The sequence below is a fragment of the Telmatherina bonti genome, assembly GCF_933228915.1.
Source record: "Telmatherina bonti genome assembly, chromosome: 17".
In the NCBI taxonomy this organism is placed as follows: domain Eukaryota; kingdom Metazoa; phylum Chordata; class Actinopteri; order Atheriniformes; family Telmatherinidae; genus Telmatherina; species Telmatherina bonti.
The window spans coordinates 15570746-15587548 of record NC_136615.1 but is presented as its reverse complement, the minus strand read 5'-3'; the positions used below and the strand labels follow the sequence as shown (position 1 = coordinate 15587548).

The 16803-nt window shown below is 38.8% G+C and overlaps 1 protein-coding gene across 1 annotated transcript in view; it reads left to right on the top strand.

Moving 5' to 3' along the window:
• Window positions 1-232: 232 nt before the first annotated feature.
• The window catches only part of amacr (alpha-methylacyl-CoA racemase), a gene marked incomplete at its 3' end in the record, with an annotated part of 22814 nt that continues 6243 nt past the window's right edge, over window positions 233-16803 (top strand). The window contains exons 1-4 of the mRNA XM_079256746.1: window positions 233-354; window positions 984-1240; window positions 1683-1826; window positions 7489-7649. Coding sequence (XP_079112872.1) covers window positions 994-1240; window positions 1683-1826; window positions 7489-7649 — 552 coding nt within the window. The 5' untranslated portion in view covers window positions 233-354; window positions 984-993. The remainder of the gene's footprint in view (window positions 355-983; window positions 1241-1682; window positions 1827-7488; window positions 7650-16803) is intronic.

Below are 16803 nucleotides of genomic sequence, written 5' to 3'. Positions count from 1 at the left end.
ACAAATACTGGTATTTTTCATATTGTCCGTCGAATAATTAGCTATTGGCCGTCAACACGTTATATTGAGTGTGATGTGTAAGTTTAATTTTTAGATTAATTATGTTTGCAAAATAAGTGTTCATTATGTGGGTAGCTGATGAACCTCCGCCGTGTGCCTGACAGATAAAACAAACATCTCTGCGAGAAGCTCAGGCAGGCGCCCTTCGCTCTGTTAACGCAGAGCTGTTTTGTTATCAACTTGTGAATTAATGTGAGCCAAACTCTGTCAAGGGTATTTGAACTTTTCGCGTCCATGTGCATTTGATTCGTGCTGCAGCTAGTTGTTTTTCCGTTCAAAACTCCAGATTAAAAGGTAAAACGACATTTTTTGTTTCTGTTTACAGCCTGTCAGTTATTTGCATATTAGTGCAGCAGAAATGAGTTTATTGCTGTTACAGAAATGTGAGATTGGCAAGTGACACATGTGCATGGAGGTTTAGTTAGTTTGAAAGCGTTCCTTGATAATAAATTAAACGCTGACCCTCGAAAAACTAGTTAAAGTCACTTCAGTGTAATGTAGAATAGCTGTGAGGTTAGTTGCATGCTGTTCTTCTGTGATTTGTGTGTATTATGTTATGATATCTGACGGCACAGTATACAAAAACAGGTAAAAACTGAAATGCATCAAAACTAAACGAGGAACAATTAGTTGTTTAGATGATCTCCTGTATCTGTTTGGTGATAGTAATCTGTACATCCAGTGTATTAAAGTAAAATAGTATGCATATCAACGTAATCAAATACTTTTTAATGTTGCATTTTATAATATAACTATAGTAATGGCATTAAATCTTGAGTTTCTTCGCATTTTACACTGTCTGTGTATGTGAACCATTAACACAGTTAAGTTCTGAAATTAATCCCGGTATAGAAAAAAAACCAAAAAAAACAATCACAGTTCTGCATTAAACATAGAACCCTCTCTGTTACTTCACTTTCTAGTCATTAAATCATGGCTCTGGCTGGGGTAAGAGTCATTGAGTTGGCGGGTCTGGCTCCAGCACCGTTCTGTGGCATGATCCTGGCAGACTTTGGAGCCAAGGTGATCCGTGTGGACCGCACCAAGACCGGCATGTCTTTGGACACCCAAGCACGGGGGAAACGTTCTGTGGCCATCAATCTGAAGACGGCCGAGGGTGTAGCTCTACTCAGGAGGCTCTGCATTCAGTCGGACGTGGTGCTTGAACCCTACCGTAAAGGTCAGACTTGCACCTTAAGAAAGGCTGGAACAAGCACTGTAGTACTGGATGGTCAGAATCAGTAATTCATGGAGTAAAGCACTAAAGGAAAGAAAAGATGTCCAAAAATGAGGAATTGCAAGTCTCTTTTGATATGTGTATTTATATTAATACTGGATGACACAAACTAGTTAAACAAAAGAATTATAATTTGAGGATGTAGAAGCATTTTTACCAACAGTTTTGTTTCATCAAATCCTAAAAGATCTTTAAATTAGATAACAGGTTATCTGTGTCAAGTTTTAAACTAGACTAGTAAGTTTAGCCAGACTTTAAAACATACAGATGTTTGCAGAGTCAAATGTGCCAAATTGAGTCTGGAGCCAGCATATCTTAAATGAACAGCATATGGAGGCACAGATGAAGAAGTGTTTCTTTACCCGATACTTTACTGATCTCCTAGGTGTGATGGAAAAACTGGGACTCGGTCCACACTCTCTGTTGATGGAAAACCCACGTCTCATCTACGCTCGTCTGACAGGTTTTGGCCAGAGTGGGCCGTACGCCCTCGCAGCGGGGCATGACATCAACTACCTAGCCATGTCAGGTAAAAAAAAAAAACACACACACACAGTTGTTTTTTATTTTTACACCTTGCTATGAAAAAGTGATGGAATTCCATTAAGTATTTCTATTGAAATCAAAACATAATTCACAGCTCTAATGAGAGGCAGATAGCATTACTCCTTTTTGTGCATTCACACACCTCCTGATTAGCATGTCAGCACATATTTTTTCTGATACTGGTGCGTTCAAGTCCAAAAAAGGAAACAACATGAATGTTTCAGATGTGTTGAATGTTCAGACAACAACAACAACAACAACAGATCCGTAGTTGAAACCACTAGCATATTGCTTGTTACCTGGAACACTGCTAATAGACAATTGTGAGGATGTAGTGTGAAGTATTTCATTCACTGATTAAAGATGATGTGCAATGTGTGAATTTACATAATCAACTGATTGCGTCTCTTGTCTGTGCTTAAATGCTGTGACCATTTTGATGTGTACTCAGCACCAAATACATTACAACTGATTTTCTTTTCTCTCTTACGTGTCTCTACTTTTTCATGTGAGTAGAAGCTCTTTGTGTTTCACAGGATTTCACTGTTTGACACATCTTAGCTGCACCTTGGAAACTGTCAGGAGATAACAGCATTGTTCCAACATTGACAATGTTCTTCCGTACTTCTGTGGCGAAGGGTCAAGACGATGAAATCAAAAGCATCAGCAGTGAAAAGTTATTTTTGACTCATGTTTGGTTTGACGCAGCATTTCAATGCATGCGTCAAACACAATTCATTTTCCTTTTGCTACAACTAGTGTGGTTCAATCCTGTAGTAAATACTTATTGAAGGTTTGTGTTGAAACTTAGAGCTTTTAATTCAGCCTCACAGTCAGTTCAGTAAAGAGAAAGATTTGTTGTTGTTTGGCATGTTGAACAGGATTAGATGAGTTATACCACTTATTGAAGGTGAGTATCTTTAGAAAGACATAATTGGGAAATTTAGATGAAATGACTTTCGTTGGAGATGCAGCTGTTATAACATGCTAAATGATGTCCTCTGTTGTTTCATCTGCACTGCTTTGTTGAGATTTCTCTTTATTTTTGGCTAGAATTCAGGCTCCACAATATCCAAAAAACATACAATGTGCAGTAACTGTTGAAAGTTGCGATGTCCATATGATCAGCGACAAATAAAACTTAATCTTCTTACGATGTTTTCTCATACAGAGGCACGGCAAATTTATTTCTGTAGCACATTCCATGTACAAGACGTTTCAATAAGCTTTGCATAAAACACTGAACGCATTGCAGAGCTCTTCTCACAAAACTCATGCTTGGATTTCAGTTCAACTTTGTAGCTTTTGCTATCACAACATTGTTGCAGCTAACAATAAATTTTGGTAACGCTTTTCAGCGTCATTTGATCAGTAACACAAACAGATAACAGATATTTGTATCCTGCACCGCAACATGCAACACACATAACAGATTCATCTACACTACTCACAAAAAGTTAGGGATATTTGGCTTTCAGGTGAAATTTATGGAAAATGCAATATGTTCATGCTACAGTGATATAATATCATAAAAGTAAGACATTTAAGTAGAAGGATGCACTACTGATTTCCTCATCTCAAAAAATTCATTCAACACAAAAGGTAACAACAATGGTAGTTACACCACAACAAAAAATTTGAACGTCTCAATATCTCGTCATGTGCCCTTGAGCATCAATTACAGCTTGACAACGACGTCTCATGCTGTTCACAAGGCAACTTATTGCCTGCTGAGGCATGGCATCCCACTCTTCTTGAAGGGCAGCCCTCAGGTCATTGAGGTTCTGGGGTGCAGGGTTTCGAGCCTCTACACGACGGCTCAGCTGATCCCACAGGTTTTCAATGGGATTCAGGTCTGGAGAGAGTGCAGGCCATTCCATTTGAGGTACACCAGTCTCCAACAGCCGTTCCCTGATGATGCGGCCTCGATGAGCAGGAGCATTGTCGTCCATGAAGATGAAATTAGGCCTGTGCTGTTCATGTAGGGGCACAATCACTGGATTAATGATGTTATTCAGGTAGTATGGGCTTGTCACTGTACCATTCACAAAGTGTAGGGCAGTTCTGTACCAAGTGGACACCCCTGCCCACACTGTAACACCGCCACCACCAAAAGCTCGCCTGGTGACAACAGTGGCTGATGCATAGCGCTCTCCCTGACGTCTCCAACATCGTTGCCGGCCATCATTTCTGCTCAGTGTGAATCGACTTTCATCAGAGAACAGCACTGAGGCCCACTGGTTCCTCGTCCAGCGTAAATGCTCCCTGGCCCATGCAAGACGATGATGCTTGTGCCTGGTGGTGTGGTCAGGTACCCGTGCAGGTCGTCTAGCACGCAGACCACGCTGATGGAAACGGTTTCGAATGGTCTGACGTGACACTTGGGTGCCTCTCACCTCTCTTAAACGTGCCTGGAGTTGAGTGGCATTCATCATCCGGTTTCTCAGGGCAGTGTTCACAATGTAGCGGTCATCAGCACGGGATGTGGCCAAAGGACGTGCACTTCTAGGCCTTTCTGTGACTCTTCCAGTCTCTCGACATCTCCGTTGCAACCTGCTGATGACACTCTGACACTCCAAGCTCAGTGGCCACTTCTGTCTGAGAACGTCCTGTTTGAAGCATCGCAATGGCAAGGGACTGTTGTTCCATTGTTAGGTGTCGTCTTGGTCTCATGATGTCAAAATGTGAACAGCATGATGAGGACAACTGTTTAAACACCAGCTCTAATTGAACCAGGACATTTATTGGTCAATTCAAGGATCACACACCTGCCGTGATTTTTGCCGTTAAGCTCCTTGTTAGAGAACAGCAACTTGTGCAAAATTTATTGAAACATTTAATAGTTGGACATGAGCATTTAAAAGCTTAGAGAAGATCACATTAAGTTCACCTGTACAGGTTTCAATGTATTTTAGGCTTGTTGTGAAATTTCAACCAAAAGCTGAATATCCCTAACTTTTTGTGAATAGTGTATGTATCCTTATACTGGTGGTGGCACTGGAGTTTAGATGTGTTTCTCCTGGCGCTTGGCACAATTATCCAGTGTTTTTATAAGTCCAGTTTCCTTGTTGAGATCCGTTTCCCCTCCTGCTCTGCTGAGGCTCTGTTCCATCCACGCAGGGGATAAATGTGTGTGCAAATAAACAACATTCTTTATGTTTATAAGCTCAAGAAACTAGAGTTGCTAACTAACACATCCTGTAATGTATATAAATAAACCTTTGTAATTTTAGGTCTTCCATTTGTTCGTTTAACCGCTTAGTCCAGTTAAAGGTCATGGGGAGCTGGAGCCTATCCCAGCAACCATTGGGAAGCAGGTACATCCTAGGCAGGTCGCCAGTTTTCAGTCTGAATGCAAACTGTACGTGAACATGTTTGCTTCAGTAATAGAATTATGTATAATACTGTATTACTCTCATAGCATTTTTACCAATTATTTTACAAATCATTAGCTCTCTTTTGACCTTTTAGTAAATAAATGCTGACATTTTCTTGCCCTCTGGGTCATATTTGGTCTATTTTAGCAAGGATACACATGGATGGAAAATTCTCTCTCAGATATTGTTCCTCTGTGCTGAGAAGGAAGGCAAGTTCACACAACTCTGAAATTCCTACTACTCACTTGTTACCCTTTAATAAACAAATCCTGTAGTTGTCAAACTTTTGGGTCATAATTGGCTGATTATAGCATGGGGAACATACCCGGATAGACGGGGCACGACTGAGCTGGAGGGGAACAGATGATGTGGAAACTGACCTTTTGGAACCAGCATGTCTTGCAGAGCGTCTGTTTGTTAATGATGGGGAAATTTTTGTTCCTACCAAAATAGTTCAAATTAGCCGATGTGCTGTTCTTTTTAACACCAAGAGTTCTTCTACATCCATATTTTTGTCACTTCTGTTGATTACTTTCCACCACCACACCGCTAACTGCATGTGCAGCTATTAGCAGCTACATGGAGCATCCAGAAAGAGTCCACATTATTTACCACTGACGCACACACAGCAGCCTTTGGAAAGGCGCCATGTTGCCGCCTTGAAATATACAAATAGTTTTGATATGTACAGTTGTCCTCAAATTTATTCATACCCTCCCATTAAAGAATGAAAAAAACAACTGCTTGTGAAATAAACTGAAAGGGACAAAAGTATTAATAAACAAAAATTTATAAAAATCATTACATTATTTTCTAATTCTGGTTCAATAGAAATATTTTTGGGAAAAATCAAACTGATATGATAAATGTTACATCACACATAAACTAATATTTTGTTGAACAATCCTTTGATGTTTCCACCACAGTCAGACTTCTGCACCTGTTTTTTCCCGTTGCTCATCAGAAAAGTGCTCTAATTTGTCCAGAATAATTTCTTTTGCTCTTTTCTTAAAATCCATTAAATGAAAAAACAGTTTCTTATATAACTAAATTACAAGTTAGCACATTTTTTGTTACTATTCCATTCTTTTAGTCACCAGTTATTTGAGTGAGTGTTGTAAATTCAGCCTTTTCTTTATTAAAAGGGTATGAAAAGGATGACTGTAAATTGCGCTGCATTATGTTTCAACATAAGTTGCAGCCCTGAATGTAATAGTACTTTAAATTATGAATCCATTTGTAATAATGTGACAAAATGTTATTTTGACTTTAATGAGTTGCTAAATGAGTATTTTCTCTCGCGCGCTGTGCTTCTGCGTCTTTTCTGAATCTCTCCATGTCTGAAATGCACATCAATCAATCAATCAAACTTTATTTATTAAGCGCTTTTCCAACATAAAATATGTAACTCAAAGCGCTTTACAGTTTAAAATCAGACATTAAGGAAATACACAGACAGACACATTATATAAAAAGATACCTCCAACCCCCCTTTTTAATATACATCTAAATGAGAACGCTAAGTGCAGACCCCATCCGAGGAGTCGTTTGCACAGGGGTAGCGCAGTGGCAGGCACCAACATCGACACAAGCAGAAACAAGTGATACTTTAAAACTGAAATTCATTTGCTTGAAAATATTCTTTTGAAGTAATTGAAGTCACATAATGAATCGAGGCCATATCCTGCTTTAATTATGAAAGTAACATTTTTTGGAAAAAGTAAACGTCTGGAATCTTTAATATAAATCTAAAGCATTTTAGTAGATAAATTTAGAATAAATTTAAACAAACGCAAATTTTTTTCCCTTGTTTTGGGATGCTCTGTACGTTGCAGAACCCCTGCAGACAAAAGATGTCAGCAGAAGCAGCTCCCACTGTGTGTGTGAGTGTGTGTGTGTTTAATTGGCTCCCCACACAGCAGGGGCAGATGAAAAGAAACTTCAGACAATCTTTCTTTCACCAGACACTCTTCATCTTCATCACAGTCCCTTTTAAAATATGTGTGATAAAAGCGTAGCAAAAGGGGATCGAAGTCCTGAACAGAGGTCAAGAGCTTTGTCAAAGAATTAGTCAGACTAAATCAGGAAAATCTTTAAAGGAGTTCTGTGCACATCCATACCAACATTGGCACTTTTTGCAGGAGCTGTTGAGTTCATTTTTTCCATATCAATGTGTATGTTTGTTTTTGTTATTTCCCCAAACTGGCTATTTGGTTTCTAAACAATTTTTATGATGGTTTTGTTTTTTCCTTTTCATTCACATCACAGGTCTCTTATCGCGGCTGGGTCGAAGTGGAGAGAAGCCCTATGCTCCTCTGAATCTTTTAGCAGACTTTGCTGGTGGTGGTCTGACCTGTGCCCTGGGAATAGTTTTGGCGCTGCTGGAGCGGACAAAGTCAGGGAAAGGACAGATCATCGATGCTAGCATGGTAAGGAAGACCCCTGTTTCCTCTGGTGTCCAGGCACAGATGTGTTAGCCAAGGCTGGGCTGCACCTAACTGACAGCAGCCCTGCAGCAACTTTTAAAGCTGTGGGACGGCTGCCTTCGTGTGGGTGTACTGCTGCAGGTACAGGCAGTGAAATACAAAGCAGGTAAACAAGCTAGAAGGACTGTTCAGACACAGCAGATCAATTCATTCCCCTTGGAGGCTTTTTAGAGCTCAGAAAAGGCTGAACAAATTTCCTCTTCGGTCTCGGTGTTTGTGACGTGAACAGTTGGATCAGATGACTGCAGCAAACTAATGGCTACAATATGTTTTGCACCACTGTGCTGTCCACAACCAGGTGGTGGTTTCTCTGCGCTGGAGCAAACTGAGGAAGTGTCAGTGGGATAAGTTGGATTGCTGACAGCAGAGATTCTTGAAAAGGACATCAAAGTGTCTGCATCCTTCTCTCTGTCGTCCACTGCTTGTTGCGTAGATAGAAAGGTTTCAAAGCAGAGCCACTCTAATGAAGTCCTTCAGGGAGAGAAGCTGAAATAACAAACTTACTGATGCTTTCAAAGGTGAACACTAAAGGGGACAAAAAATCACTTGTAGATTGTGTTATTGATGATGTAAATCGAGGATTTTGCAGAGCTGGAAACCAATAACCAACATCAGTCCCTGGTGATTGTTCAGTAAAGTTGACTCAAAGCTTTTGAAGGGAAGTGTTACAAGATGGAAAAATCAAATGTCATGTTTTAACAAGTCTCCTGATGTCTCAAACAAAATTCCATCTTTGCAAGACTGAAAATATACAAAGATGAACAACTTTTGGATTATTTACACTTCATTCAGATTTTGCAGCAAAGGATGAAATATCTTGATTTTTAATCCTTTAAAGGAAAGTTTAGGGACTTATTAGAAATATTGATGTGCAGGCAAGTCTGCAGGTTTATCAGTATTTACTGATGACAACAAGAGTCTGCTGCTAAAGAGCTACAGAGCGAGAGAATGAGGCATTAAAGCTTCAACAATGTTGAAAAGATCTCAGCAGAAGGAAAAGATATGCGCTGATGTTTCCTGGGAGATGAGCTGGTGTAGGAAGTCCAGCAGTAAAGAGACAAAAGGCCTTTAGCCTTTTTGAAGAGAGTATTTGTGTTACACCGTTTGAATACAAAGCAGAGATTTGAAAAGCAAACAGTGCTGACTGGTTGCAGTTTTACACACTTCTGCAACAAAAGATTAAACCCCACTTTAACCTCCAGTTAGACCCAAAGGAAATGAAAAAAACTTCAAACTGCCTTTTTTCTGATTAAAATTGCAATTTAGTTTTGTATTTAATACTTTAAATTCTAACTTTTGTTGTGTTCATGCATAAATTAATTTTTTTAGATAACATTTACATCTTATTCACATTAGAATGTGAACTGCTTTGTATTGTAATAAGGACGTAGAGGTGAGACATGAGCCGCTTCATTTATCAGCTCCAACATGCAGCCCGTGGCCAAAGCACTGACGTTTCCTCCAGTGCAGGTTTTGGCTTTGTCCTATTTATCTGATTTATACCACCTCATTTCTCTCTGTTATTTCCCTTATTACACGCACTGAGTTCTGCTTTGATCCCACACACGCACACACACTCACACAGAACGTGTGTTCCAGTACAAGCAGGCACGCTCCAACCAGAAAGAGAACGCGTGTCAAAAATGTCACTTCATCAATCTGAAAGTCAGACAAGTATTATGTGTTTTTTATTTGTTGTTGTTTACACTCTCTCTCAGGGAGGGGAAGATCGTTTATACTTACAACTTTGTGTTGCATCTTGTGAAGATGCAACTGAGCAAGATGAATCTACTGTCATCGCAGCCGCCTCTGAGTCGAATGCTTAGATCTCATAAAGCGTTGATGTTAATAACACAGAGACTGGAGCCATTACTGGTCAGCAACGGAAATGCACAGGACATGTCACAGTGCTATCAAACCAGTCCAGAACACAGAGTTTTAAGGTTACAGGTTACAGATGACAGGAACGATGTCTGAAGCTAGTGGAATTGTTAAAGTCTGGATGCTGGAAAAGTGGAACCTGGATCAGGAGCCTTGTTACCTGAAAATGAGTTGTGCTCCTTTGTGATTTGCTAAGTGCAATGTCTTAAATTGCACTTAGCAAATCTCTAGGACTGGACATTGTCCCATCTTTTATTGACTTCAAACATGTAATGTCTTTTTTTTTTAAAAAAAAACAAACAAAAAAAACAAAAAAAAAACATGTAATGTTTTTTAAATTTGTCATGTTATTGTTTCAAGTATTTTATAGTTTCATACTACCATGCCATTCACTTCAAACTTCTAATTCCTAATTTATCTACATAAAATCCTCTGATTTTGTTTGGTTTTGTACATTATATTTGTTTAAACTTTATTGTTCTAGGCATATGATGTGTCCCTGTAAATGAGAGAAACCTTAGTGACTAATGAGTTAAAATAAAGGTTAAATAAATTATTAAATTTCCGATTTGATTTGAAATAATTATTTGTTCAGCTGTTCTTCAAAGGCACTGTGACTTGTTGAGGTTCTTGCGAGTTTTTCAACAAATGAAAATGAGTACTTACACCAGTACAATGGACCTTGGGCTCCAAATTGCTGAAGTGCTGTTTCCAGTGAGGAGAAACATGTTGCTCACTGAGTGTTGGTAATTTTATCAAAAGACAGTCACTTTGTCTTTTTTTTTTTTTTGCTGGAGTTTCTGGCAGCTCTTCATCTGCAAACTCCTTAACCCTTTATGGGGCAAGTGACTATTGTTGATAACTCTGTTTTCTTTAATATTCAGCAGGAGACTTTTTCTTGTTAATGTAACCACAGAATGGAGGTCTTCGTACAAACCAGAAGGACAATTTTAGGTTAAAATTTCTAATTTCAAGGTATTTCATTGAGTGCCCTATAAAGTGTAAACAAATGAATAGTCTTGCAAATCTTCTAAAGGTTTCATACTTGAGCCAAAATGCTTGCGTGCTGTCAGCCTAAGAGGCTGCTCCATCAGTTCAAAAGTGACTTTGAATAATGAACGCCGCTCCATATTCACCTTGCAGATGTTTCTGTCAGGTAATTTTAAGACTAGTTGAAGAACCTAAAGCCTGTCATGCTGCTGTCTTGTACTTCTCTTTGTATAATGACATGAGAAGAACAAATGACGGTGACGCCAGCGTCGAGGCGAGATTAAGTTCAGAGGTCTGTCAGCTGGCGTCGGCAAGAGAGCGGCCTTGTCTGCCAGGTTGTCTCAGACTTCAGAAAGCTCCACCAACTGAGGAGGGAACCGTGTTAAAGGACATCATCCTGCTGTGAAGTCAGTGAAAAACACACTGCACTGGCTTATTCTATTTTATTGTATTCTTTGGTTTCTAGGCAGGTTGGCACGTGTTGGTTTCCTGAATCGGGTTAAGTAGGTTCATTTAAAGTGCGGGTGGCGTTTGCTTTATAATTCAAACACTTTTCTTGTCTGTTGGCGATAACTTATTCCCTCAGGTCTTTATTAGAATTCCTCTAGTTTTTTACTTCTTACTTGTAACTATTTAGGCTGTTATGCACTTATTTACATCCGTTGTGTATTCTGTTCCTCAGGAGGCTTGTATGTTTATCTCGTAATTAGGCGTGGGGGTGGGTGGGGAGTCGCCGCTTGGATGCATCGTGATGCAGACACACGATTTAAAATTGATGTACAAACGTAAATTGATTATTATTTAACTGTTAATTAATAAAACGGTGTCGAAGAACTAACAAGGTGGAATTTGAAATTGCAGGTGTTTAGTACTCGGACCATCTAAACAAACTAACCATGACATCTGATTGGTACCTTCTGCATTAAGTCGGCATAGGGAAGCATTTCAGCTTCTGTGGGTGGTTTAAAAAGTCTAGTAGTACACGCGTTTAGGTTAACTGGTGAGTAAATTCTCCTAGGAGAGCGCATGAGTGTTTGGTTGTCTCTCTGTGTTGTTCCTGCGCTGGACTGTGGATCTGTACATGGTGCATCCTGCCTCTCATTCCACGACCCTGAACCACATTAGGCAGTATAGAATATGGATGAATGTATTAAATCAATAGCAGTGAATTAGACTCATTGGGTTCAAGGCATCCAAACCTTTACATTTATACACGTTGATTAACTCTTCATGCCCACACTGGTGATGGTGAGATATCTGTCCATCAGTTTGTCCCCAGTGGTGTGACATCACCACACAACCCGTGTCCAACCACCACCAAACATTGATTAATCTGAATGGAAGCAAGGTGGGTAAAGTGTCCTCCTGAGGGGATGATGACCAGAATGAAGTAGGAGTTTAGTTTTCAGTCTTCAAGTGCTGGAAAACCTTTTTATCTTTCCTTTAGATTTTAGATTTTACTGTGTGTGAATCGGTGCTGGGAGATCATGAACCAGCTAAAATTGGGTGTGAAAGATACAGTATGAGCTCAAACAGTGTTTCGGTGAAACAACTTCATTTAAAATGCGTTGAAAAATAACTATTTGGGGATTTACTAACAAAGTGAGACAGAATATATACACTTGTAAAATTATTAATTATCTCACGTTTTCTGCTTCTTCCTATATAAATTAACAAGATCAAAAGGACCTTTTGGCTGGATATAAAATTGTAAAACTTGGTTCGATAGACCATTTCTGCAGTGTAAACAAACTGGTGAGAGGTAAATATTAATGACATGCATATTTTGAAGCTTCATTAATATCCTACTGGTCATATCCTTCTCCTTTTTCGAGAAACAGGCTTTCCAACTACTTGCTTCTTTGGTTGATGATGTATTTTTAGATGTGGTGATTACCAGGAACGGTGGGGGACAAGATGAGATCAAAAGATAGAAAAGGGATTGGCTGAAAGGCCAATCAAAGCTTCATCTGAATTGTTCATTTATTTTAAAGACCATAATTTCACAGAAAGGTGTCTCAGTCTTTAGATGACCATTTTTATTAGCTTCCTCGCCACATAGTTCAGCATTGAATTTTCCAATTGAATAGTTAAACATGTCTTGTGAGTAATGGAAATACATTTTGGAAACCAATGCAATGGGCAAAAGCTTGTTAGGAGAAGGAAACGTGCAGAGTTAATTTCATAGAGCACCTCTCCACCTGTCTGTCATTAACTGAGCTTGCGTCCCTTGACATCTGAAACTCATCCGTTTCAGTGGACATATACTCTTCTTCAAAGCGTTACACAATATACTGAGTCCTAATGAAATGTCTGGGACATCATAATAATACACACACACAGCAAGTGCTCCATTTTCTTCCATTAATTTAAAGCTCTTTTCATGCGCATGATTTTAGGGTCAAACAGTGATCCAGGCAATTGTTCACAGTTTGCCTTTTGCAATCTGTTTCTTAGCCTTTTGAGCATGATGTTGTGGTTTGAGAGAGTAAAAGTCAGAAGACTGAGTACTCAGATCACATCACAAACGGATAGAAAAATACTTGAGTGGCAATTTTAATCCTCTAAAGTTAAATTTCCCCTATATGCAGTTGGACAATGGCCAGTGTGGTAATTACTCCATCGCATATCTCCTCTGTAAAGTCCGGATTTCACTGTCGCTCCATTTCTGTGTTTTAGGACAGTTAAAAAGAGAAAAAGGCAGTGTAACTTTTGAAATTGTTGTAACTACAGCCCACAAATCCGTGCTGTACAGTGGATGTTACATTTTCAGGTCTATGGGGTCAAAAGCAAAATGTCATGGTTGTGGTTTTTTTCAGAGTTTTTGCGTTGCGTATATACCCTTACACAGGAAAAAGTGATTATTTTTGTGAAAAAAGATTGAGATGAGAGATTGATGACACAACAGGATAGTGATCTTGGCTTAAAATCCTAGTGAACCATGACATAAGGCATAAGATTAAGGTTTATGTTGTCGTCCACATAGTTTACTGACAAAGTCAAGTGCATTTAGGACGGTTGAGGAATCTCACAGGAGGCTAGATCGTTTTAAAAGAGAGACTTTCCTCCCAGAAGCAGTGAGAAACTTTAATTTTGGTTTCAAAAAGTGCCGTAATAGTGTGCTAGTAGTTACTATTTTTTATACATATATATAAAGCTAAAACACAAAGTTTTTGTCAGGATTGCAAAGATTTGCACTTTTCGCTCTGATTACATCAGTGAAAGGGGAAGGTATCTGCGGGGGGGGGCATCAAGTTCCGATCAAAGGTCAGTGCATGACTGTCTGTAAACACACTGCTGGCTGTGAGTGAAGGTGTAGATGATGTGAATACTCATGCAGATGCACAGAGTTGTGCCTGGCATATTGAACCTACTTGACTGAACATGATTCACACTTAAAACCACAGCTCAGGATGTTCAAGCCATCTCACAGAGTATGAAGTTAATCATCTGCAGTTTAATATGATACAAATAAGGGATGCATCGATACCGATATAAGCATCGGCTCAACACCAAGCGTGTGTACTCAAACTTGGTATTAAAAGTGTACCGATACCACAACCAATACCCGATACCACCCTAGTCAAGTCAGCACAGAAGTGTGACATGCTTCGCATGCAGATATTCAAATTTCAGATATCTCTACCAGATCGGAACTCCCAAAAATTGGATTGTGGCATCCCTAATGCAAATGTGTAACTTTTTTATTGCTCATTAATTATTACCTCCGCCAAGGAGGTTATATTTTAACCAATGTTTGTCTATTTGTGTTCAAGATAACTCAAAAAGTTATGGACGGATTTTCATGATATTTTCAGGACTTGTTGAAAATGTGAAAAGGAAGAACTGATCCTGATCACCGTTTGGATCTAGGAATTATTTTAAAGATTCTTTAACATTGTGAGGTCGGACCATTTTCAACATTTGTGTACATAAATCCAACAAAAATGGTCGGAGTGCTTTGGAAAAATATTGTAATATTTTATTTATGATGTGTATGTGTGATATGACGTGTAGTAAGAAAAAAAGGGATACGAATAAAAAAAAAGATAAATTAAAATGGAAATTTGGATACAATAAATGCAGGGCCAATATTTATTATGCATGTCACAATATGGGGAGAACTGTGGCCCTCGGCAGAGGTTTTTGCTCTCCAAGTGCTTTTCTAGTTTTTTCTTTTTACAAATTTACACACTTGACGTCTTATGAAACGTATGTGATGTGCTCTTTAGTTAAAACTTAAAATAGAAACAGTACAGCAGCAGCCGTGTCAAAAATATCTTTACATCTTTGCTCGTTGGGGGGTAGATTGAGACACTCTGATTCATCTCCTCAACTCCACTCTTTTAAAACTGGTGGTACAGCTATGTGCTAACATTTGAGTCTAAGTTTAGACACCAATTATTTCTAATAACCTTCAGCATTATGTACAGAAGAACATACAGGCAGTTTTCTTGTCAAATAAAACAAAACATAAATTTGTGACATCTGCGTTTTTAATGTTTTCAGTACTACTTTGTTGGAAAAGCATGAAATCTGGAACAACATCAGATCATCGCTTTTTTTTTATTTTTTAAGAGATGGTCCAAAAAATATGAATACTCAAGACAATTTCTTAAATATCAATGAAGCTTATGTGAACAGCCTCAAAATGTGCTGTAATTGCATTTTGTGCTTCATCAATCTTGCTTTTCAAAGTAAATACATGGATTTATACAAATACAACGGCAATATTTTTTCCTCATACCACAATACATCTCCCTTTTTTGTAAACCTTGTCACGTCATGGTTTAAATCCAGTATTTTCAGAAATGCGATTTAAGTGGAATATAAAACAAACATCAGGATCAGTGTGATGATTTGTAGTGAATGAAGACTTCATATTTAAATGTGCTTTTGAGTGGAGACACTTTTCTTGTTTGGTTGCAGAAACAACAGCTGGCACCTCTTTTGTTAACAGAACAATATGTTATTATGTTGCTTCTGCACCAGAAGACATGATGACCGGCACGCAGTCTGCTTCGCAACGTTCACCTTCACACATCAGGACTGAACCTTTTTCATCTGACATCCAATCTTTCAAACGTCCAACATCGCAAACATGTTTTCAGTCATATTATCATTCATTCACTGGTCCACTTCTCACCACTTATGCCCCCCCCCCCCCCCCCCCCCCCCCCCCTCCCTCCTTTGTTTGGTGGTTTGTGTGGACTGAATTTGATAAACCTGTTGGACTGAAAGCAGTGAGCAGAAATTGTGTTTCAAACTTGCCTGGCATGAACGGGATCCATAACTTTTTACTGATGAATCCACGTTCTGCCTTCCTCATCAGATACTTCATAGCAAACACAGCTTGCTTTGTTTGCTCATGCCCTCAGGCTGCGGAGCTGTCTCTCGTCACACCAATGTCAGTTTCAAATCATGAATGGGCTTTAAAGACCCCTTCATTTCCCCTGCTTTTAGTTCAGCCTGAGGCTTATCCCCGTCTGTCTGAACTTATTTTTAATAAACTTCCGTTGTATTTTAATCCACTCATCTTGTTTTTATCACTCCACAAGTTTTTTATTTGCGACTTAACTTCATGTGTAAATATTCACGTCATTCATTTATTTTCACTGAGACCTTGTCTTGTGCGTTTGTGTGTACAGGGTGTGTATGTGTGTGTGTGTGTGTGTGTGTGTGTGTGTGTTATCAGTCCATCTTCTTTCTGTAAGGTATAGGGTTGGGACGATAAGCTTTTGTCCCAATTCGATTCCAATTTTTGGGTGCCGATTCAATTTAAATTGCAATTCTCACAATTCTTCAATATTGTTGATTTTAGTAGATTAAAAACAAAAACAAAAATAAGTACAAAACATTTTTTGCTAGTCATTTTTCTTGATTTCATTTAGCAAAGGACAACCCAGTGTCCAGACCATCATACAGCTGCTATAATGCTCTAGAAGACGAGTAAAAAGATCAATTAAAAACAATAAAAACGACAAATATTTTATAATGGATTATTTTTATTTATTTGAAAAAAAAAAGGATTTTTTAAAGGGGTGCTATAATGGTATTTCAAGTTTTCTGAGCTTTCTACAGTGTTGAATCCTCATCAGACATGTGAACAGCACTGTTTTTTATCACCTAAACGCATGTTTGAGTTTGAGTTTGAGTTCCAGCACTCTCTCCGTTCGGTTTCCATGGCGACGAAAAACGCATCGTTTTAGAGAGTTTTTTCTACTTG